Source organism: Sparus aurata, chromosome 11 (assembly GCF_900880675.1).
Source record: "Sparus aurata chromosome 11, fSpaAur1.1, whole genome shotgun sequence".
In the NCBI taxonomy this organism is placed as follows: Eukaryota; Metazoa; Chordata; class Actinopteri; order Spariformes; family Sparidae; genus Sparus; species Sparus aurata.
Window position 1 is genome coordinate 25,333,799 of NC_044197.1, and position 24,353 is coordinate 25,358,151.

General features: G+C 40.1%; 2 protein-coding genes across 19 annotated transcripts in view; one reads left to right on the forward strand and one right to left on the reverse strand.

Moving 5' to 3' along the window:
• Positions 1–5,743: 5,743 nt before the first annotated feature.
• On the reverse strand, positions 5,744–15,411 carry atg4c (autophagy related 4C, cysteine peptidase). The gene is made up of 11 exons (XM_030434550.1): positions 15,231–15,411; positions 15,016–15,137; positions 14,042–14,125; positions 13,199–13,429; positions 11,329–11,674; positions 10,984–11,054; positions 9,651–9,835; positions 9,284–9,362; positions 8,430–8,506; positions 7,818–7,937; positions 5,744–7,414 (listed from the first exon to the last, which is right to left on the reverse strand). The coding sequence occupies exons 2-11, from the start codon at positions 15,089–15,091 to the stop codon at positions 7,247–7,249; spliced, it is 1,437 nt and encodes a 478-aa protein (XP_030290410.1). The 5' UTR covers positions 15,092–15,137; positions 15,231–15,411; the 3' UTR covers positions 5,744–7,246.
• Positions 15,412–16,633: 1,222 nt separating this feature from the next.
• Positions 16,634–24,353, forward strand: part of dock7 (dedicator of cytokinesis 7) — a 48,710-nt gene continuing 40,990 nt past the window's right edge. For 13 of the 18 annotated variants that reach the window (XR_003986002.1, XR_003986003.1, XM_030434002.1 and 10 more), the window contains exons 1-8: positions 16,634–16,788; positions 20,399–20,498; positions 21,805–21,980; positions 22,702–22,770; positions 22,887–23,016; positions 23,202–23,414; positions 23,717–23,802; positions 23,901–23,967. Coding sequence is in view for 16 of the 18 variants with exons in the window: in XM_030434002.1 (XP_030289862.1) it covers positions 16,751–16,788; positions 20,399–20,498; positions 21,805–21,980; positions 22,702–22,770; positions 22,887–23,016; positions 23,202–23,414; positions 23,717–23,802; positions 23,901–23,967 (879 nt within the window). In the remaining 2 variants the exon portion in view is untranslated. The remainder of the gene's footprint in view (positions 16,789–20,398; positions 20,499–21,804; positions 21,981–22,701; positions 22,771–22,886; positions 23,017–23,201; positions 23,415–23,716; positions 23,803–23,900; positions 23,968–24,353) is intronic. The other 5 variants (XM_030434008.1, XM_030434004.1, XM_030434005.1 and 2 more) reach the window with 1 other exon arrangement.

Genomic DNA, 24,353 nt, shown 5'->3' on the forward strand with positions numbered 1-24,353 from the left:
GAACCGTGATGTGCTCCTAAGATTCCCTGTCACCAGGAATGGAAATTGAAAGCGGCACACACATCTGTTATCTAAATGTTAACTCCAGTGCCCTTCTTGTTGTCACAGCCGGACGAGGTTAGCCAACACAAGGAGAGGTGCTTTGCTTTGGGCCTCTGCCATGGTACACCCCTCACAGTAGGAGGAGAGGAAGACTCTGGTGCCTCTCCAAACTATTTCTAAATGAAAATTATGATGGCGCAATGACCTTTTCTTTGAAAAGTCCCCACTGGCCGTTGTCCTAAAGGCAAGTTCATGATGTTAAAGCTAATTAAGTACTAAGTAACTGATTGCTTTAACTCAGGAGATGCTGTTATCAGACCTTAAGTAATCTCAAATGTTTAAAATTCTGAACCATAATGATTAAAACCAGTGAAACTCAGTGCATCTTCTGTTGGCCTTTCCTACTGTGCATAGGTACGAAAATCCATCTTCTCTTTTCTAAATCACTTATCCCATTCAGAATCCCTGTGAGCTCCAAGTGGCCGACACTCCAGTAAATAAATGATGAGTAAAGTCTCTGCAGTATGTTTGAAATGACTAACTCGGTACAAGGGATCCACCAATGTAGTTTTGTTAGGGCCAATGCTCATCATCAGCAATCAAGGAGACAAATTATAGATTTTTGGAAGAGATATACCTTTTCAGTTAAAATGGAAATATCAGTGTCAAAATTTAGAATAACTAGTGATGGAATGTGACTAATTTACTCAAGTACTGGACCTAAGTACAATTTGAGGAACTTGTACTCTAGTACATTTATTTAACGTTACTTTGCAGTGTCATATTATTCAGCTTTGATTGGCTATCACTTGTTATATGTAACCAATCAGATGGTGTCATGGACAGGGCATTAAAGCACCATTATGTAGATATTGGCTTTTTGTGTTATTTGGCGCCCCCCACAGTCTCTGAGTGCAATACCACTGTTGTAAATACAAATCCCAGGGCCCGTATTCACAAAGAATCTTAAGGCTAAAAGTAGCTCCTAACAGGCGAATTTAGGAGCAACTCCTAAAAATAATGGGTGTGTCAGTCGTAACTTTAGGACTCCTAATTTTTGAAAATAAGAGTTATTCACAAAACATTTTAGGCCTAAAAGTAGCCCCTAAGTCTGGGAGACCTTAGAAGTAGTCCAGAGGACTCCTAACTTGCTAAATCCTAGTCACAGCCAAATGTTTTGGAGACGCTAAATGACAGGGAATTATTAAAACGATGACGGATGGACCGCGAAGGGATTGAAGTTGTGGTTGAGTTGGTGAAGGACGCAATAACATTCCCAATCAACTGAAACAATCCAATAACGCCAGAGTTAAAATGTTTGTCAACACTCTGGTGTTTGGCTACAGGGAAAATGCAGCTCTTCGCACAGGACTAGTATTACCTGGGGACCTCAAGTGATTTAGAAATTACCCCACCACGTCTATCTTTCGTGCGGCGCATTCGCATGGCATAAGCGAAGTCTGTGTTTTAACTCGAATTTACTGACATTATCCCCCCGGGTCGATCGCACCGGAGCTCTTGCTGGAGCAGCGCAACGGTTAGATATGGATATTTTTAATATAATAACTGGTGAGCCCGTTGAAAGATGGAAAAATTTTCCTTACCACATGCTGCCATGCATGTAATCCATCTAATCATCTTTCGAGATTTCGCTCTTCTGATGAGCCTCCTGAATTTGCACCCAAAATGCTGTTGAAACTTTGATTTATAATTCCCAACGCAGCCTCCATAATTCTCGACTGGGAAAAAGGCAGAAAAAGGCGTGGAAAACACAAAAAACCTTAAGAAAAACAAAAAACGACCCCAAATCACAGAGATGCCGATTCGCACGGGACTGATGTTATCACATGACCTCTGTGTTTGGCGAAATATGGTAATTTTTACTTTACAAATTACGGACATGGCAGATTCGCACAGGATTTAGATCACAGGGGGGTCACTTAATTCTCCTCATAAATACAACGAAACAAATACAACTTCACTTCACTTTCACTTCAGGCATTGCGTAGCCTAAATGACTTTTCAATGGGCTGCCCTGTTACTCAACAACCTATCACGTTGTCACCGCTTCTAAGTGCGTCCTTATAAAATGACGTCATCCATAGCAACAGAGAGTTACTTCTAGTTTAGGAGTTCACTGTTTTCATAACTAAAAGTAGGTCTCAGCGGCTTTGTGAATTACTTTTAAGAAACGACTCCTACATGAAAACGTTTAGTCCGATTTAGGAGTACTCCTAACGTTAAGATAAAAGTCTTTGTGAATACGGGCCCAGGTCTTTAACAATTTGTCAGATGCAATGTAGGTGCTAACTACAAACAAAACTTGTTACGTCAGAAGAATTTTATTCTTGAAAACTTGTATCCCAAAATTAACATATGTATGTAACACTATCACAACATTGTACCACCAAAATGATTCTGAAGTTGTTACATTAAGATAAAAAGTTACATAATGTTGCTGAGACCAGGGTATGTTGACTAAAGACAGAAGTAGATGACTGCATCAGAAGTGCATCTTTGAATTAATTTATATTTTTTGCAATCGGACAAAGAAACTAAAAAACACTGATACAGATATTCCAAAAGATTCTGAATATCAGATCCGATTATTGACCCGGATTATTGGTCTATCCCTACACAGTAATATTTAGAATGCTTTTCACATGCCTTATGTTAATCTCACACAATCTCATTTTTGCGTTAAATGAGATTGTGTTACTGTTTAATATTATTGAAGTCCTATAATGAGTCCATGATAAATCCAGATGTCACCTCAGTCTTGCTGCTTTATTTATTTGGGATAGAGTATACATGTTTCAGTGTTGAAACATTTACATAATGCGCTGGTGATTCTTTAAAGGGTATGTTAAAAGACGGGCAGTTTTGAAAATATGCTTCTCTTGTTTGATTCCTGGGGTAAAAAAGGTTGAAGAACCTTTGACCTACTGTATGCTGTAGGTCATGTTCATATGGTGGAGCACCCTTATTAATCACCCCATCATGACATCTGTCTGGCTTCAACCCAGAAGAGATGTGTGAGGCATGCAATGCCTCAGCACTTCTCCAGGAGCTCCTGTGAACAGGATAGATGGGGGGGGGGGGGGAGTTGGTAGAAGGAGATGGGTGGAGACAAGTGGACAGTTGCGTGGACAGACTTGAGACTCTGAATGCAGTCTGATGCAGCGCAGGCGGTATTTACGCTCCGACGGCTGCGGGATCCGGGAGCCGGATATATTTAGCCACCTAGAGATATCACGCCAAGATGAGATTTCAAAGTGAAGTACCTGTTTGAAGATGCATGGCATTCCACAAGGGTGGGCAAAGGCTACTGGGTATAAATCTAGCACCCCTGCACCTGGTGTGAAGACAGGGAGAGAGTGTGACACCTAAGATTTAGAATGACTTACACACAAGCCGTACATTTGTAAACTACACACTCAACCATATAAATTTACACACCACCTATGAATCGAAAAGACCGGACACTTCACTTTTTTAGCTCTTTAACATCCACACACACATACACAGACGGTGAATATTACATTTTCCCCCTGTGTCTTTCCCTTTTTGTTAAATCTAATTCTCCTGGATGTTCTCAGTGTCATCCATCATGGTCTGATGTTAGCTGGAGGAGATCCTGAGAACCACGGGGTTAGTGGGAATAGAAACGACACTTTGTGGTGTATCACAGTCCTGTTTTTAGTGCACTTAAGCAACACAAATTTGATTATATTTTCATGGAAAACAGAATTGTTTATGTTGACTTGTGTGTGTGAGACTCAGAAATGTTTTGACACTCCACTCAGTACCGAGAATATGTGTAGCTTTCATAGGCCTGGAAGGGTGGTAACGCATTACGAAGCACCTTCTTGCATTTTATATTTCCAAACCATTAACTTCACATAAGAATTATATTGTTCATTTTGTATAACATGTTCCTCTTTTCCACCAAAGAGGTTTGCATAACTAATTTTGAACCAGTTGGAGCATTTTCAAAAAATATAAATCGATTCAGAACATGAAGAATTTTTTGATAACTAAACCCCCCCCCCCCAAAAAAATGATCAACTTCAGGTTTCTTGACCGAAAGTGGGAACCGAAGTGGTTTTGTCATATTCTATGGGTTGTTCTACATTGTGCAACACCTTCTATGGATGACAAATCCTTGATTGCAAATGTTCTGCTCAGAACTGGTGGAAACACAGGCTAGTTCGCTGGAAAGCACCAAGGTTGCACAAATCATGAACAGAAAAGAGGCTATGGACTCAGATTAGGACATCTGTGTTTTTCTTGCTTTGTTTTTTTTTTGTTACTTCCAAAAGTCATGTTGTTGGTATCTCAGTATCAAGATTCACTCAGCTTCTCTGAGATCACATCTTTGGCTTTTGGAGAAAGTCCCAAAGGACCCATTGTCCCAGTGAAAGCTGTAGAACTTAACCTAATCAGGGACTCATTCCAAACACAGTTATGATCATAAGATATTAGAAGGTCTTACTTGATCCCCTTCACAGCTGATCCCTCTGAGGGCTGCATGCCACAAGCCATTTCCTCCCTTGGCTGACACCAAAATAAAATCTTTATTGGACTTCTCTGAATTTTTACATGTGCCCCCCCCCCCCCAACACCCACACACACTACCCATCCATCCATCTGTGGAAGACAGGGACAACTCTCATGGACTCCCTCTTTGAGAGGAATTTGCTCGGCTGCAGATTAGATTTTCAGGAATCTGCAATGTCAATGACACTTTAGGCAGCTGTGTTAAACGGGAGGGCATGGCAACCCTGTGTGCGTGTGTGTGTCTGATCGGCTTGCTTTGTAAAGCCACAACTCGCTTATTGCATTTCCCTTGAGCCTGTGACTCATTAATCAAATATTCATACATGCCCTGTAAATACATGGAGAACACAGTCAACCCTCAGAGCGCTGTCTGCCCCCCAGCACAAATGCTCTTTCATGTTTTCTGACAAAAATCCCCAAATGTCCCATCCCCTCCCTGCACCTCCCTCCTGCCCATTCATCCCTTCATCTTCCTTTCCATCTCCCAAACTTGGAGAATGTCGCTGGTCCTTTACTGCTGCATACTTGATGTTCCCGTTCTGTCCACACAGCCGGTCGGCCGTCCACAAAAAAAGACAAAATGACACGGACGAACACACAGATCAGACGGGGGATCTAAATGATGCCTTTATGTGTTTTGAGATTGCTTCTCCATGGTAGAGAAGAGAACAGACGAGGGATTCTTCTTTCCTCTCCATCCATTCTCACCCTTGCCCTGGCTCCCTCACAGAAGGGACAGTTCCCGCCTTTAAAAAGCAGGGCTCATCATAATACAAGAATTTGTATTGTACATGAAAACAGTCCAGCATAGCTCATACTAAGGGGGCAACAAGCAGATTATCCATGGTAACAGAGCTTTGCACACAAGGATATTTTCTTTTCCTCCACAGAGGAACACAATTGCCGCCAGTGTCACTGGGTCACATTTTTTCCGGTCCCTGGTTAATGGGCTGTAGAGATGGTTAGCACGTACGATTAGTTTTAATCTGCTACATTTGACTGGGAGAGAAAAGGATTGAATACATTTCAACACACCACTGAGGTTTGTATCTAGCTCTGAAAATGAAGCAAACAAGTCTTTCTTTCAACTAGAATCTCTTCAGATTCTTCAAGCGGACCCTTCAAACAAAACACAATCCGATTAAGAAAGTAAAATATATTGACTTTATTCAACTTTCTTGCCCGGCAGTGTTAAACACTTAAAATTTGATACACACATTTTGTAAGTTAGTCTATGCAAACAGGCAAGTGTTGTAATGCGGTATAGCAAATGAAGATTTAGAATACTTCAGTATACTTCAGTAAATGTGTTTTGTCTAGTCACTTAATGCTGGAGACTAGAATTGGGTAAAAACACACAAAAGAAGGAAATATATTTAGAAAAAAACATGAAATGTTACAAAAGGTTATTAATTGCACACAGCATATACAAATACTATTGATGTGGAGGGTTAATACAGTAAGTCTCTGCACTCTTTATATTATGTGGATTGCTACTCCAAATAGATGTTGTACTTCCCTGAATCTGACTTGAGAGTGTTTTTCACGTTTTGACCTTGGCTGTTGTGTGTTAGAAATACACAGCAAATCCCTTTACATGTACATGTTCTGTTATAAAGGATCATATAAAACAGATAGTGCTAACTGAGATTTAACACATGATCCCTCTGACAAACACTTCTGTCACCACTGGTCACTTTCACTGTGATGCATTTTCAAGATGAATACCACTCAGAAAACATGCTAAGGCAGACAAAACAATCACATAACCACCCAAAACCATCATATATTATTGCTCAGAGAAAAATAACTGTGCTCTAGTGTGAATAAATAAAACGAAACACTGGCAGTTGTCCTTCAAAGCATGTGTCTCGTAGGCTTCTGTTGTTGAGGTGTTTCAGCCGTTGTGTTCGATGAAATGTTCTCGGCAGAGAAGTTTGAGAAAGTTACCTGGCTCAATCTTCAGAGTGCCCATAGTCCATATTAATTAAGGCTTTTTCAATACTTCCCTTAATTCAATGTAAACCACAGAACGAAAAACTGTCAATATACTTTAGGTGTAGCCCGGCGAAAAAGACTGTAAACACTGATTTTAGTCTGAGTTTCTACTGCTCTATGACACAGTTGGCCTTGAAAGCATGTCAGGAGTGTTGGGGGTGCCGAGTTAGACCAAATGAGCATTATAAACAAATCCCCAGACATGAGGTAAGGTGAAATACAATCCTACACCAAATCATCCAAAATCTGGTGTGTTGCTATCAATAGTTGTCTTAATAATGCTGCAAAAATAATTCCCTAGATTCCTTAGTACCCCAAGATGTTCCTCTTCTCGAGATGAGTATATATACATTAAAAAAAATAAGTCATTAAATTAAGCAGAGCACCAAAAACCTAATGCTTCCTGACGGATTGTCCATCAAGCTCACACAGGCGGCAAACACAAGTCCAACCACTAATTATCAGTTTGGGGAAAAAATTGCACTGCACAAAGTTTCCGGGGTGTATAAATCAGTTACTGCAGTTTAGAAAAAAAGTTCCATAACCTTCAGTGTCACAACAGGCTCTGACATGAGGCAGTGGATATGAAGTAGTTTGATTCATTAAAAGAAGAAGTTCCCTGTCAGTAGTCTTTTAAAGAGCGCCGTCAAAGCAGCACAAAGTCCCCGGCAGTGGTGACCGTCCTCCGCGGGTCACGGATGAAAGGCCATTCCCTCTTCTCCGGGGTCAGGCTGGCCGACAGGTCGTAATCTCTGCCGTGACCTTGCACGAAAGTGAACGCGGGGTATTTCTCCTTCGCTGACGGCTGCAGCACCTGGAACAACAACAGACCAGTGTTTGAGAGGTTTCTTGTGTTACGCCGTACTCTATATTTCATAACAGTTTGCTTTGAATTTCATCACTCAGCCTAACGAGGAGAATCATCTTATGCTTTGTTCGTTCTCTCTTACGTTGCCACCGGAGAAATTACAGTAAATTATTTCTACAGAGTCTTCTAAGCAGAAGCATTAGAGGTTTAAGGAGGGTAGAATGGTTTACCACATCTACCCAACATGTTGACTGGCTTGAGGAAGTAAGAGCTCAGTCTGATTTGTGGCTAAATGGTGCCATCTAGTGGTTAAATTGGTCAACATATTTTGCAGGACACAAAACAGAATTAATATGGAATCATATTAATAGTAATATAAAATTGAACTGTTGTCATATTGTTCCCCTACCTTAGACAGCTCTTGTGTGATTCTCTCATAGTCTTGAACATCTCTAGAGTAGAAACCTATGGTGCAGCTTGGGTCCATCTTGCTGAAAGGCATCTTCTTTGGTGAGGCGCAATGATATGACTAGACAAAAAGAAACAAAATACATCAGAAAATACTCATCAAGCTGAAGGACCAGATAATGTACAACCACTGCAGGGCAAACATACACCTCATGGCAGCGTCACCAGCAAATAAGATGTATTCTGCACCATTTGATGAATGAAATCCTATTTATCTGCTGTCACAGCATCCATAAATTTACAACTCTGGTGTGTTGTCACATTGTATACCACAGCATGCAAAAGCATAAAACAAAGTTGCTATACACTGCTGTGTGCTGATTTTTTATATATGGGTCCTGAAATATTCAGGCTCACAGTACCTGATCCCGCATTTGCCGTATTTCTCTTAAGTGGCAGCTTCACACATCTGAGCAGCAAATAAATCAGCAGATAGGGACTCTGTAATTGGGCCGAGGGCTGCTTTAAGATTCATACCCTTAAGTACTAACAGAAACTATTAAATTCACATTACTGGGGCCCCAGTCAGCTCGTCTGTGTAATTTCACATTACCTGGAGAGGGAAATCGCTGGTGCTGACATCCACAAAAGACTGACAGTAATGAGGGTCCATGTAAATCAAGCTGTCATCTGCAAGGACAAAACAAAAGACAAGTTATTCAAAAACATCGGATTATTACAAAAACGCGCTTCTCTCCAATTTCTATGCAGAGTAGCTCAAAGTCACCCGTTTGGCCTACTGTTAGGCTTGTGCGCGTCAAATATGCCTCCCAGAAGGTTGTTGCTTTTTAATATCCACCAGGGTGGATTAAATTCTGCATAATCAGATGCGTTTGTACAAGCACATTCTTTACACCCCCAAAAAAGAGGTTGTCATTTAATTTTTGCGCGGGGGAATTACTTTTACAAACACGCAATTATATTGGACCATTTGCATATGATAAATGCTGTGCTGAGCTGCGCCTTGGCAGGGAGAATGTATTGCTTGTCATTTAGACATCATCCACCACTGTATTTCAAATTGGTAAAATGTAAATGCGTAAATATTGACTGCCAAGATGTACAACTGAAGGTTCCTCCTGGCTCCTGAAGGTGATGAAGAGTGGCTCACTTTGGGGCCCGGATGAAATTTAATGCATGCCTCCTATGGAAATCAATTACTGCTCACAACTTGGGAGGTTTACTTGTGATAAATGGGTGAGGCTTTGATGGGTCAGAGAGAATAAAGTAAGCCCTGCTTCACTTGCCTCCATCTCCACTCCTCTCCGTTTTCCCTCACGCAAACAGGAATACATTAACTTACTTTGTCTCTTCACATAAGAAGGGTATATTATGCAAAATAATCATCTATTCACACCAGGCTCTCTCTGTGTGTCTTTCTCTGTTTTGCATTACGCCAACACTAACCTTGAAATCCTACAAAGTAGCAGGCCTGTTTGGGCTTCCCTCCGATAATGCCTATGCAGTACTCCAGACTCAGTATGCTCTAAATACAAAGAGAGGGACAGAGACATACAAAATACATATTACTAGGACACAAAATACTTTGTTTCTCTGTATTTCACTGTCAATAAAAAAGACATTTTAAACCCACTTTTCCCCCAAAGTGACCACAACCATTTACAAAATAATCATACTTATTAGTTTTGTGTAATATTGCTCATTGAACTACATAGTCTTGCTCAATATACGTCACCAAAACCCAACACTCTTAACTACTGCTAGACAAGAATTATTGACTACGAGAAAGTTCCGACCTTCATGCATCTCTGACCTTTGCAAAGTTAAAATAGTCCGGGTTTGTCTTCTCTCCTCCCAGCCTCACAGGGATGAGGATGATGACGGCTCGACTGGACACTGGTTGGTCATTCTGTGGGGAGGGAGGGGGATCTGAGCTCTCAGGAGAGGCCTGCCCTGCTGTTGGTGCCCTGTGACTATCGATGACATCAGCACTGTACACTATGGAGGATCAATAACAGAAAGGTCAGATGGAGGTCTTTTGTCTGTCTCCGTGTCTGTCTGTCAATCTATATGCCACATATTCATAAAGGCTCTCAGTCCTTTCAATTAGTAGATTATCCTGTTTTTTGATGCCTTTGTGATTTTGTTTTTGTCGATGAGAAGTTTTTCTTTCTTGTTACTGTCTGCAAAACTGTCCGAATATATGCTCGTTTTTTTTTTTTTAGAAAGAGCCAAAAAAGAGTTTGTTACAAGTGTCATAGATGTCACTTGTGAAATATTATACAGTCAGTCTTTTAAAATGAACAGAAAACACCTCTTTCTTCTCTCCAATCACGAGTGTCCTCAAATGTTATTTTTGGCAAACACGCTTCTTTATTTTGTTTGACCTTTGGGTGTTTTTTATCTAATCTATCCCTCAGAAACTGTTCAGATTGGTTTATTTCCTTCTGTTTTTCCTCTGTCCTAATACAATTTAATTACCATACCAAAGATGTATTTTAATTCTGTTTGGGCTGCAACTAAAACTTATCTTAAATATAGGTTAATTTGTCTGTTACTTTGAGTCTAATGTGTCAGAAAAAGAGAATAAAATGCACGTAAAAACTTCTAAGATCCCAAGGTGACATCTCTAAATAACTTGTTTAGTCTGACCAACTGTCCAAAAACCTATAGAGATTAAATTTATAGTGATTTAAAAGACAGAAAGGCAGCAAATCCTTACATTGTGTGAAGCAGGAAACACTGTTTCTTTAGGATATTTGCTTGATAAACTCCTCAGAAGATAAATTATTGATTACCAAAACCGTTGATAATTAATTCTTTCACTTTTAAGTTAAATTCACTACCATTTTCAAACTTTATACACCAATACACTCGCTCTCACTACACCGATCTTCTGCTCTGGCTATTGAGAGGACAAACATGAATCACAACCCAACATATTGGGGTTAAGAAGAGGTTTGAGTTGGACGTTATAGATTGTGTAGTGGATGTATTTGTTGTGGAATAGATACAGCGAGACTCCTGTCACCCTTCTAAGCACCTCCACAGTCTCCCAGCAGCAGAGAGATGGTGGAAAAAGAAGGGTCAGTATGGGCGTCGTGCCCAGTATCCTGTTTTATCAACAGCAGGATCATCTTTCATACCTGTGCAATCCTGGGAGACGTAAGCAGTTATACCCGCCAGGCCAGGGTCCATCGCTTCCTCGACAGCTTTTCTACAAGATGGAGGGGAGAGAGTGAGAGAAAGAGAGAGAGAGAGAGAGCTTTTGGAAGTTTCCATGCAGAACTAATGTCAAGTAAACAAATGGGCTCTGTACTGTATAATATGAATGTAAATGCTTGCATACTTCATTTTACTTTATGTAAAATTAAATATATCTTTTTAATTAACCTCATCTGTGGATTAGATTTGAAGCGATTCAAAATCTCTAGGATAAAGTGGGGTTCATCTGACAAGTTTGATTTAAGAGTAACTGCAATCAGACTTACTTGAGGATATGTGCCACCACAGCAGGCCCATACCAGTCCCCTGCCTGCTTCCCCATCGTCAGGCCCAAGCGGACCAGCCTGTGGAGGCCTAACTGAGCTGAAGGGCTGTCCCCAAACCAGGACACCAGAGTGCTGTGGTACATCTCTTTCAAATGTGCATCTGCCTCCTCTGCAGATCCCGGGGCCTGGGCTTGGGCTTGGTGCACGGGTAGTAAACTGTGATCAGAGGTCCCGGGGGAGCTTTGCAGAGATGCCTCTAGAGAGGCCACCAGACGCTTGGCTGCAGTGGTAGTCCAGGTCTGTGTGTCCAAAGGCTGGAGCGCCAGCGCCTCCGGCCAGGTCCAGTCTGTGGAGGAACAATTCATGTGTAAAACATCACCTACTATCGATGTTGGGGATTACAACAAAGTGAAGTTTTAAAGTTGCAAATGCAGAAAATTGTTATCTTTACAAGTTCATTTTGTAAACAAGGTCAATACCTATATTTCAGTAGATACAAATGTTGATGTGATTATTTGACATGGTTTCTTGAGTTCATATAAGTTTGAGATGAATACATAACATGAATCCCCATCTCAGAGGTTATTAAAAGTGGTTGCCAATTTCTCAAAAACACTTTTTACCAAAGAGCCAACCAAATCAAAACCCAATATCAGTTTTGTAAAACAATAATAGGCCCGAATTTGACTGGGTAGCTATGAGGGTATCAGAAACTATCTCTTTCAACACACTGAAGTTCCATTCAGAGCATCACCATTGAGAACCAGAAGTCTTTCAGAACTTGCGAAATTAAAGGTTTTGCCTTAAACAGACAGAACATTGTCTGCTTCAGTAACAGAATAGGTGTCATTCTGTTCAATTATAAGTTTGAGTGTCCCAGTATTTCACTTTAACGGTGCCTTAGCCTTACAAACAGGGTGGGAGCCGAAGGCGGAGAGAAAGGGAGTGGCCCAGGCTATAAAATGGGCCAGAGTAGAGTCTAAGACATTAACAAAATGACCTTGGTCCAAAAGTGAATCAAAGAGAAATTGATCAATAAAATATATTTAAGTGGCCATTAGTCACTTTATAGAGAAATATTTCATTAGTGACATATTTTAGATTTGACAGAAGAACAAGTTTTAAATATTGTTTTCTAAATGACTGCATTAAACCGGCAGTCATCTCATTATGTGGAGCCATAATGTCTAGGACACTTCAGAGACAATAGATCCGACAAAGACATGAGGAATTCACTCATCTTAAATGCCTTGCATCAACTCAATTAAACTTTCACTTTTAGGTCGACAATGGGGAAACTCTCAAAACTGGCTACAAGTCTGCCATCCTGCTTGGTAAAAAAACATCCTACAGTTAAAGGAAATAAAGAAGCCCATAACACAATATACAGTTGCAGTGCATTCCAAAATTACCTACAGTATCTGACCTCATCAAAAATGATCTGCAGTATAAGTTACAGTCGCAATTTCTTTATAGCTAGGACATATCGCATGCTTCCAGTTTCCCACATCTTCAGCTACTTGAGTGTAGGGGGTAGTTAAATTGTCTCATTACGATCACTTTATTTAAAAGAGAAATATTGCTGATGCTATCAATGCTAAAGTCATACACAGAAGATACAAAAGATTAACCCCTGGGAGCTGCAGGGCTTAAAGTGTCTTTAAATATCTGCCACATCGGATTCTGAGAAAAGAAGAAACATTTTATCAAAAAGAAATGTACTCTTTCCTATCGCCTTGATCATGTCATTGTCCTACAGATTTTTGTTGTGTCCCCATCCGAATATCGGGGAACCACTACTTTAGACTACCATGTGCTCCGGGTGCGACTCAAAAAGATCAACCTCCTGTATCAGCATCATTCCACTCACCTCTACCCAAAAAGTGTAGAGTAAGCGCCTGTGCAAGCATCATCTGCCCGGCTCTCAGCATGCAGCCCCATCCGCAGTCGGAGGTCAGGGTGGAGCCGGGCAGGGGAGGGAACTCCTCCCTGTAGGTGAGCCACACTCGGGATGCAAAGTCCTTGCGGAAAGCCTCCACATTCCCCATGACGAAGTCCTCATCAAAAGGCTCACAGCAGGCTTCTGTCGGACTGTCGTCATCTGAGGCAAACAAAAGATGTGTGATCCACTCAGGATTTATTTTTAACTTTTCATCTTGTGTCCTGTGGTAATGATAAACCTACTGGCTCAAGTTAATCATGTATTATTAAGATTTCGATTCCTGTTTTGACCCTATATGGGTATGTCTCGTGACAAATCAAATAAGTCTGTAAACAACATTTTTCATTTCTGGGATTTTTTTCAAATATGATGACACACATATTTTCTAGCACTTAAATATGTGCGTGTGCCCAGGCTTACTTCACTGAGCATGCAAAATGCTTATCTGACCATAACTACTGAGACAATGATCTCCTGGTTAATGGCTTGAATGGCTACAAGTTAATACTGGGGCGAACCCTGCTTTGTCATCATCTTTTGTGGTACCTTCAATCAAGTATGTTCTACAGAGTTAAGTGTTTCGTAAATGTTTCACATTGTGGGCTTTTTTCCCCAGATACCCTGTTACAGTATTAATGGATGAGCAAAACTTAAATATGTATTTATGTCAAGAAATGTGATGTATGCATGTAAATGTCATTAAAGGAAGCACAGTCAGTGTCTATTTGAATTGCAAATGTATGATTTAATGCATTTGTGTGTATACCATACCTTCGGCTTTAAAATGGTAACATTTTCCGAGGAGAAGCACTGGGGAATTTCTACTGAAGGAGGTCTTTGATTTCAGAGCCCAGCCTAAAAATACAGAAATAAAGGCTGTCATGGTTTGGTTGATTGAGATGATGAGATGAGAAAAAACAAGCAAACTCTTGAGACGTTCTGTTTGCTCAGTTGACTGGCACCTACTTGACAACACCCATCATTCAAATCCTGGGTTGCTGCCAAGATTCCTGCCTCCTATAATATAGGGCCGTGAGCAAAGATTATTTTCATGATTGATTAATATGCAGATTATTTTCACAAATTCATTGATTTAATCCAACCCAACAGTCAAAAGACAGACGATTCTTAATGTATTAAATAAATGAGAAGTGGAACCAGCAAACGTTTCACACTTCTGCTTGAAAAATGACTGAAATGATTAATCAGCTATCAAAAGTAATGTTTTGTCTGTTGACCAATGGATTCATCGACTAATCGTTGCAGCTCTACTGTAGTATTATGCTCCTGTTTACGTCCTGTGACGTAAAAGGCAGGGGATATCCATTGTCTTTTGAAGTAAACAGAAACAGCAGAAACTTTGGTCTTAGTGAGCTGAAAGAGTACAATGTCGCACACAAGCCAGTGTGGACAGCATGACAAACAACTATTTTAAGGGCTGACTCAACAGCAGTAGGTCCTTGTCTCACTGAATTCTGATGCTTGTTTTTATTAGTGCAGCCTCTTCTGTCTGCAGTACACGGTACTGTTGATCTCTCTACAATTCACTTGTACAAATTGCAGTGTAGTTAACCTGATTCAAATATAGTCAAGATAACAGGATCGTGGAGTGCATCGACAGGTCGAATCAGGACAGTGGTGGTGCGTGAAGGCATTATAAACATAGTGGACAGAGAGGACTGAGCTTGGGAGGCTGTGTGTTTATATGTGTGTGTGTGCGCACTGGCCTCAAGCAAATTACTTACTGTACTTCACATTGTGCCACGCTGACAAGAACTTTGTCTTCAATTTTTCCACCTCGTCGCTCCCTTTATTCTCCATTTGGACCAGGAAGGGATGGGACCCATTCCCATACAGCCTATAAACTCTGGTACGCGGAGTAAACACAGGCACAGTAAGCAGAATCAGTGCAACATGCAGAATTACATGGAATAACTGACTGAACTAAGCATGTTGTTACCTCACAGCTTCCTCGACTCAGGTGTTTTTCATGTCACGGTCATTTTGCAGCTCCGTTTAAAATGCGTTAAACGTCACATTGTGTTATACAGATAATTTAACACAAAGTATTTTCACCCATGACTTTCTGTTAACGCCGCCCTGCGATCGCCAATGTTTACATGGAGGAAGTAGGAGAGTCGTCACGTGATCTCGCGTTGTTTCCGCCGGTACTAACGCGAGGAGGCGGGGGCACGCCTCCCAATGCTTGATTAAGTTATCAGAGTAATCCGAGCGGGCGGCGCTAAAGCCGTTTCCCCTACCACTCACTCTGTTTTGAATAAATACTCCGCTTGTTTGGGTTCTTCCTTGCATCAAAACGAGCGCTATTTGTTGACTAAAGGCAGGGCGACGAAAAATGCCACAGCTATGCCATTCATCACATAACTTCTAATTATTTCCCCCACCACATTGCTTCCATTACAGTGGTATGCTTATGGTTATCTAAAAATATGTTTACATATTTATCTTAGACCGGCACATCATTTTAAGGCTACGTCACACATCATTAATCAATTATCAATTAAAGTGTCTGAACCTGCCAAAAGAAGATAATTTCTCTACCCATAAGATAACGCCTTGTGTCTGTCACAGGCATTCAAAATCAACACATTGTGAGAACTGAGAACAGGATCAAATCAAACAAAATAAAGTAAAAACAAAAATGTAAACTGTAAAGACAGAAATATAATAAAATAGGAAAAGATTTCAATATACAATCATATAGACTGCATGAAAAATATGCATTCTAAGATAACGTTGGTGTAGGTATCAAATGGTATAAAAAATAAACAAGTATGTAGACAACAGCTTGGTGTAGGTATCAAATGGTATAAAAAATAAACAAACATGTAAACAACAGCTTGACAATAAATATATGCATTCTTCAAATTCCATTCAAATTCAATCTCAAATCTGCATTATAAATAAATACCTGCATGCTAAAGTCCTTGGTGTAATTATAAAAAAAAGAATAATATAACATGGTTATCTAAAACAGTCACACCTAAAATCAATTAAATCACTAAACAAATGTTTGAATTGCCCCATCCATACTCAATTTTCCGTCAACTCTGTAAATTATGCCAGATAAATGGTATAAAAGATCTGAAGGCTGTCTTTCCAAGATGACTTTTACTGCAGGAACATCAAGTGTAAGGCAGATGATAAGGTTAAAAAAAGGGGGGGATGGGGCAGACTTTAAGGAGAAATAATGGTCAATAAGAACGAAAAACATATTCCGCCTGTTCTATATTGGGTAAATAACTGTCAAGCTGTTGGTGTGTCCTGGCTCTATTCCACACAGTACATTTGCGCAGGGGCTTTCTATAGGGTGTGTTCTGTTGCACACCAATGCTATCATTACGGTAATGATCCCATTCTCCCGTTTTCCCTGTGGCCGTAGTGAGTGAGTGGAAAGCGGAGTCTGCCTGCAGCCTGACTGCCTGGGAATTTCGTTAAAGCACATCAGCGGCCACTGCCATGGCTGAACGCCGCGCCTTCGCCCAGAAAATCAGCAGGTAAAGACTTTAGACCCCGAAACGAGCTTGTAAAAGACACACCGAGCACCCCGTCGCTTGTATATAGGTCTCCCTCAGACCACTGCTGAGGGAACCCTGTGAAGGAGGCCCAGGCAACCGAACAGCCTGGCTGCTCCGAGCTAGCCGCTTGTTAGCCATGTCGGCAAAGATGCTCAGACCCACCCAGACAGAAAGCGACACAGCGAGCTACTGCTGTCTTTTTCACCCGTGAATGCAAACAAAGGAGCGAGATACATTATGGTCGTAATTCATGTTTTCTGGCAAAACAAGAGTCAGGCGCTCAGTTATTATCCGCACCCAAAGGGACGAACCGTTCATTGGAAACCGTTAATTTTGGACAGTTAGCTAGCCTTATTGCTTACAGTAGCTAGCTAACGATGAGCAGCTAGGTAGTACTGGCATTGGAGGAGATGTGACTGAACTTTGTAGAGTTATGTTTTAAGCAAGAGCCCAGTGACTGGAGAGAGAACATATTTGTAATACAGGAAGACTGGGAACAAAAGTCTCCCTCAACAGCTTTCAAATACTGATATTATAATCTCTTCTCCGCCCCTCAGACGGATCAAAGTAATCTCTTTAACAAAGGGCTTTGTGCTAGCTGTCAAATACCATCATCCCAGGTGATACAGTGATGCAGAGATAGATAGATGAGCTGTTGTCTCCAAAAGCTATCAACACAAACATTTTTTAATTACTGTCATTGTTGCAGAGACTTATTCACAGCCGAGTCATTTTAATAATTTAACCCAAAACAATAATCATAACTTGCTTGTTGGTTCAGTTTTTGTCTAAACCACTGTCAGACTTATTTACTAGATGAAAGAAAATTGTACACCCCTCTGGAGAGATTTTCAAGATGATATGAGATTTTTTTTGGAAAAGGGGGAGTGTCTGCTGTCACTTTGGCTTTCTTTTACTTAAATGTCTAAAACTCTATAGAAAGCCATGCACAGGTCCCTAAATGTTTTTTCTCTTCAGTTGTATTGTTGTTAATCTAGTTGCGCTCAATTCATTTAACTACAAGGTAAATGAGTCCTCAAAATTATAGGTTCGGAAGTTTTTTAGTGCTATAACCCTGCAGGATGTCCATTTATGTGTTGGTGTCTGGATTTGAGGAGTATGCATTTCTGTCATAGTGGGATTCCAGTTCCCTTATTGATTTTAAGTGATTTGACCATTACCCTACCTCATGGCAGGTTAATCACACAGGGTGAGACAGGGGTGCCTGATATCAAATAAACTAACAAATAAACATATAAAATGAAATCATATACTGTACGCCTTGAAATGTAGTGCCACCTATTAATACTAGTATCGCAAACTATGGCGTCAAAATGTCCCATAGAAGGAAAGCAACTGATATCTGACAGTTTCAACACAAATGAAGATTATAGCCCTCAAAATGCACATTTATTATTGGCTATTGTATCAGATGGCATAGTATTGTGCAAGTTTAGTGCAATATGTTATCTACTGTATGATTTGGGCAGTGGGTATCTCAGTGAAACCTCCTTGAAAAAAGGTAAAATAATTGTTGTCTGTTTCTCAGATTAGTAGACACTTTTGACCTTGCTCATGTTATTCATTTAGCAGTGGAAAATCGCCTATTTTGTACCCGATAAAGCATGCTGACTTTTAGTTTACTTGATGCAAATGTAGTTAAAATTGCCAGTGGCTTTGCACTGAAGACTACATCACATGCCTCAAGTGAATGGCTTGCTTAGTATGATCTTCAGTTGCCACCAGTGTATGTTTTGTTCCTGGGAATCACTGTTGTTGCCATCTTGAAGAGAAAGCCACAAAGGCTGTTTGTTTAATCAAGTTCTTCCTCTGTGCAGTGACCAGTGCTAAGTAAAGGTCTGGTAAGAGGCATTGGGGACGACTGTGGAATGTGTTTGTCGGTTCAGTGCTTCTGCCTTTCTCCAGTGGTGACAACACTGCACTGCAGAGGCCACTGGAGCTCTTCCACTGTACATTATCATGTTATCTTAGGCTGGCAAGTTGGACTATGAATGCAACTTTCATTTGACCTTCCTGGTAAAAATGATAAGCTTAAACCTCTATTTTGCAACATTGCCTCAGGCTTTTTTTCTGTATCATTTCTGTTTGTATACAGTTTTTTTTTTTAATGATGAAACAGTAATGACCTCAGCATGACAGTCAGTGGCTGTTAGGAAACCAGACCTGCTGTAGATGTTTGTGGTTAAGCGAAGTCGTTGACTGAATCACAGCTAGTCCTTGGCCATCATTACTGTAATCATGACCAAGATTAACCTTGAAACTAGTTATTGTGGTAATCGAGAACACATAGACGGGGAAAAGGGACAAGTTGTTTCTTATGAAGAAGAGGGTAATGCAAAGGCATAGTTGATCATAATTGTTGGGTCCTTATAGCTGGTGTTTTACTTGTGTAACTTAACCTTGAGTCTTCAGTGTCTAGCCTCTAGCCTTGGTTCTAATTTGTTATTTGTTTGTGTCACTTTGGACTACTTGCTGCGTTGTTGTTTTGTTCAAGGCAAAGGCAAGGCAAAGAGTGGTTTTGATGGTTACTGTGATTTAAAAGACCTATGTATCAATTGAACACCAAGAGCCTTGTGCTGACTGCTGGGGTCCAGAGGTTTTTATTTCTTTCCTCTCCGTCTGTGTGTAATATATGATGCTCTCTGAGGCGACACAATGAGACCATGGGCAGAGATGCAAAGAGAGGATCATTATAGGATAAGAAGTGTAATATTTAATGTTGATTAGCCTCATCTTTGACAGCAATATAAAGGGCTTTTTCCGTGTATTAGAATTTTTATATAATACCTTAAACGTCACATATATATGAATTTATTTGAATGTATTTATGTTTTAATTTATCGTAGTCGAGTAGCAGAAAGTCTGGTCACAAATGTCACTTTGGATTTAAATCATAGGAACATCTCATACGACAAAATTGTTGCATAATATTAGCCATTTTAGAACAAAATTGAAATGCCTTATGTTCTCCAGGAATAACAGTTTAATACTAAATTGAAGGAATATTGCAATGTATCGTTCTTTTTGATCTAGTTTTCACAGCTAAAAGGTTAAACGTCAGAAGCGCTTGGGCCTTAAAATATATCATGAAATCATTAGGTTAAGTTGGTTATGAAGCATTCCAGTTACTTTATTCTCAGCCATATGTGTGGTAAAAATAGCATAACTGATTGTGTCTTGTCTTACAATGCTGTTGATATAGTGTAGTTTTGAATTTATGATGTACCACTAGTTCGGGCCTAGGGATTGTGGAAGAGTTGGATACATACTCCCCTAAGGAAAAATTAAGTTTTTAAATAAAACAAAAAAATACAGTTTTATGTCATGTTGGACCGTCATTATTACCATATTTGGTACCAAAGAAAGCTAGATAAAGCTTTTCAAAGTAAAGGTGATTAAAAAACAACACCCAAAACACTTACTATGTTAAAGCATTATACTGTTACTTTCCCTGTGATTCTCAGCTGTAAATACCACTAAGCTAGCTATGTCTAGTTTGTGGGTCATTGCACATACATGTATTTACTCACTCTCTTCATTTCTCCACCTGTGTCTCCTCCACCTGCAGGACTGTGGCAGCAGAGGTCAGGAAACAGATAGCCGGCCAGTATGGGGGCTCCCCACAGCTCTTCAAAAACCTCAATGTTGGGACCACAACAACCAACACAGTGAGTAGTCCTAAAAACAGCAGGCATCCAGACTAAATTAGTGTGTCAGTGTCTGTGCCCTCAACATTTGAGATCCTGTTCATTTTTCACATTTGGATGAAAACAATTTGGTGCATAGCCATCTGGACATGTGCTGATAAACCTTCTGCACACTGTAATGTATTTCGTATAAGGAAATCACATGCCGGGTTGTTGAAAAACAACTTGCTGTACTCTGTTTTCTAGGTCTTGTGATCCTTATTGTTGCATAATGGAAGATAGTTGATTATACAGATGGTTTCAGTTGGTGGCAGGCCCGACCCACCAAAGCCAAATGTTGGTATTTCATGACCTTGGAATGAGACTCAACAACCAACTTCTGAATAACTTATAACACCCTTTTTTGTCACCTCTTACTGCTGAAGCTTAATATGTAACTGTAGAGTTTTTATTTAAAATGTAGTTTAAATGTTAGACAATGTATTACCATGTAAGTATAGTTTTTTAACAATAGCAATACCTGCTGACATCAGTTTAAATGTACCACAATATTGCAACCTGAGACATTATTTCTCTCTCTTTTGAGTTTGTGGTTATTTGAATGGTCAGCTCACCATGTCCAGTCACTGCTGCAGTGTTTGTAAGGTTAACAAGTGTATGAGGCCACACAGTATGTTTATTAAAGGCTAAGTGCCAATTGACCATCAGCAGCCCAGAGTCAGAACACCAGCAAATACTCCCCACCTCCTCTTTAATTAGGCTACAGTTGGCTCTTAATTAAACTGTGAAAGGTATTTGTGTTCAAATTCCTTAAGAGGGAGGGAGAAAGAGAGAAACAAAACACACACACACACACACACACATTCACACTTAAACTGAACCTGCTGAAATGAAAATTCTCCCAAGGTTCATCACGTTAGAAGCAGACTAAGATCCATGAAACCATTGGTCTAAGCTTGAAGTAGCACACTTATATAATTACTTGATTTCCCTGTTTGGAATGAAAAGATGATCCATAAACTGGAACTGCTGTCTCAACAGAAATAACAGAAATTACCTCATATATTTGAACTGTTGGTGCTGTACTTGGTGCAGATTCATAGACTAATAACCCATGGCATGCTGCTTTCCTCAGGGGTTGTGTAGGGAATCAATCCGCTGAAGCCTTCACTAAAAACTAGTGACTTTAAGACTTTACCAAGACATTTATGTACAATTAAAAACAAGAAGATGGGCAGATAGGAGAACTGAACAGCTGACTGTGTCTTCACAGCTAATTAAGTTTTCCCATCTCTATGATCTCTCGCTCCTCCTCATCACCCACCAGGTTCCCCTCACAGAGGCGGTTGAGCCGGTGGATTTTGAGGAATACCTCATCACTCACCCTCCCATCGTTGAGTCAGGTCCCCTGAGAGATCTGATTGAGTTTCCTCCAGATGATATTGAGGTCATCTACACACCCAGGGAATGTCGCACAGTGGCGCAAGCTGTCCCAGAGGAAGGGTAAGTCTGCCATGTGGTTGAAATGCTGTAGGTGGTAGTAGCAAGTGTGGAGTAAAGTATGTGTCTCGCACCATATCTCCTGTGATGGTTTTTTATGTAGTACTTAGAGAAGCTAAAAAAGTTTTTTGGGGATATATTCCCTATGTTCAATATTCATATTCTGTTATTAAATTAAATAACAGTTAAATAATTTCCCTGTCTGGGATCATTAAAGTAATTCTATCTATCTAAATTAATAAATATGCTAATTAGACTTATAAAGTAACTTGAATATAGAGATGAAGTAAACATTAAGTACATGGGTGAATTATAAATTATTATTATTATTGTTATAAACTATTAAGACAACTACCTGATACTATAAAAAGGCGAATCAATAATTGGAACTGTAAGCGCTTTTCTAAATTGGAAATAGTGGTAAATTATTTTAAGAGTGCTGTTTTTTAAATACAGAATTTATAGGGTGAGCATTTTTGCATTTTGATTTACCACTTAGTTCCACATTTAATTTCCATTGTCCAACTCTATTGTCATTCACTTGATTGCAATACTCTGTCACTTGCCAAGTGACTCTCTTCAAATTGTACGCCACATGACCATTAAGCAGTTTTAACTCTTTAGCTTTCCTTGCTGCATTGTATTGGGTAACTGATTGATTTAAAGTCTGACTCCTGCTATTAAAACAAAGCTTGTTTGATTGATTGAGTCTGTCTGACTGCAGGGACACTGATGCTCATGTCAGAGACTGTGTCAGATCCTACACAGAAGACTGGGCCATTGTCAACAGAAAGTAAGGCTCCACTTTGTGGATTTTTAAAATGTTTTTCAGCAACTGAGTTTACTCGTTCATTTTTCAAATAAAAATAAGGTAATGACAGTGTCCTAAATGACTGCTTGCTCCCTCAGATACCACAAGCTTGGTACGGGCTTTAACCCCAACACTCTCGACAAGCAGAAGGAGCGTCAGAAAGGCCTGCCCAAACAAGTGTTTGAGGCTGATGAGATGCCAGACAACAGTAGCTACCAGGATGACCAGGTACCGAATCATTCAGTCAGGAAACATTGATTTCTCTTGATGTTTTTCTCTTGAGAATTTTAGATAAAGTCAGATACATCTATTTGAATAACTTTTTATATTTTTATTCAAGAGTTTACCCAATTGCTGTACATGTGAGTTGGTCTTCTTGTGGCACTTATTTCTTTGTTTCGTTTGTCCCGTAGGATGATTTGAAGCGGCGTTCGATGTCAATAGATGACACCCCACGCGGCAGCTGGGCCTGCAGCATCTTTGACTTGAAGAACTCCCTTCCCGATGCCCTGCTCCCTCACCTTCTCGACCGTGCCCCCAATGAGGAGATTGACAGGCACAACGAAGAGCAGCGCAAGGCCAACCGCCACCGAGAAGTTTTTGCTCTGCACCCAGCCCTTGATGAGGTACCCCTTTACCCAGGCTGAAATATTTATATGCTTGTCATCATTCCATATGCAATGTAAAACCTGTAATTCTTCATAAAACGAGTTACTTGATACAAATAAGCTAATGAACTGTTCTTTGTGTTCATTGGTTAATCTTTGTATTTCAAACAAGTTCAAGGATGTCAGCAATTTTGTTTGTAATGAATACATTTGAATGAGTTAGTTGAATGTTTTTCATCACAGCATGGACATACAGAAATGTAGTTGTTTTGATCATTTTTACAGATTTTTTTTATGCGATCTTCTGTGTGAATGTGTAGGAGGAGCCCATTGAGCGCCACTGTGTGCCTGAAGTACCTAAAGAACACTTTGGCCAGAGGCTACTCGTCAAGTGCTTGTCCTTGAAGTAAGTGGTGGACAGCCTTTTCCAGAAAAAAAACCTTTTAGCTCTTTTATTTAACTGCGCCTTTCTGCTGACCCACTTCTTTTTCTCTCTCCTTGAAGGTTTGAGATCGAAATTGAACCCATATTTGCTAGTTTGGCCTTATACGATGTCAAGGAAAAGAAAAAGGTAAGCTGTTATGCTTTCCACAGTGCCTTCTCAGCCCTGAGTTGTTGGGTCACTTCTGCAAACCATTAAAATTGTTGGGAGGCCAAAGTGAATGTGATGAGTGGACTATAAAATTTTATGTTGGGGCCCTGTTATGCTTGTAGGAATGCAGTTAAATCATACACTGGAACTATGTATCTATCTGAAGAAGACCAGCCACTGCTGGCTCTTTCCATTTCCGTTTAGCTGACAAACACTAGAGGGTAGCAGTTGCCTTGATAAGTGGATGTCTCAAATATATTGCTCTGCAGAGTAGCTCTTTTATTTCACAAGTGGGTAATTTTTCACTGAAATGTTATCATGTTTGTCAGCAACCATGAGAGAGAAATCTGGCTGCAGAAACACAG

Bases quoted from the DNA above. Each gene is read 5' to 3' on its own strand.
- atg4c (XM_030434550.1), bottom strand. From the start codon at position 15,091: ATGGAGAATAAAGGGAGCGACGAGGTGGAAAAATTGAAGACAAAGTTC. The intron at 11,055-11,328 runs GTAAGTCTGATT...TCCATCTTGTAG, and splicing joins GTGGTGGCACATATCCTCAA to AAAAGCTGTCGAGGAAGCGA. The intron at 9,363-9,650 runs GTCAGAGATGCA...CTTTGTATTTAG, and splicing joins ACTATTTTAACTTTGCAAAG to AGCATACTGAGTCTGGAGTA.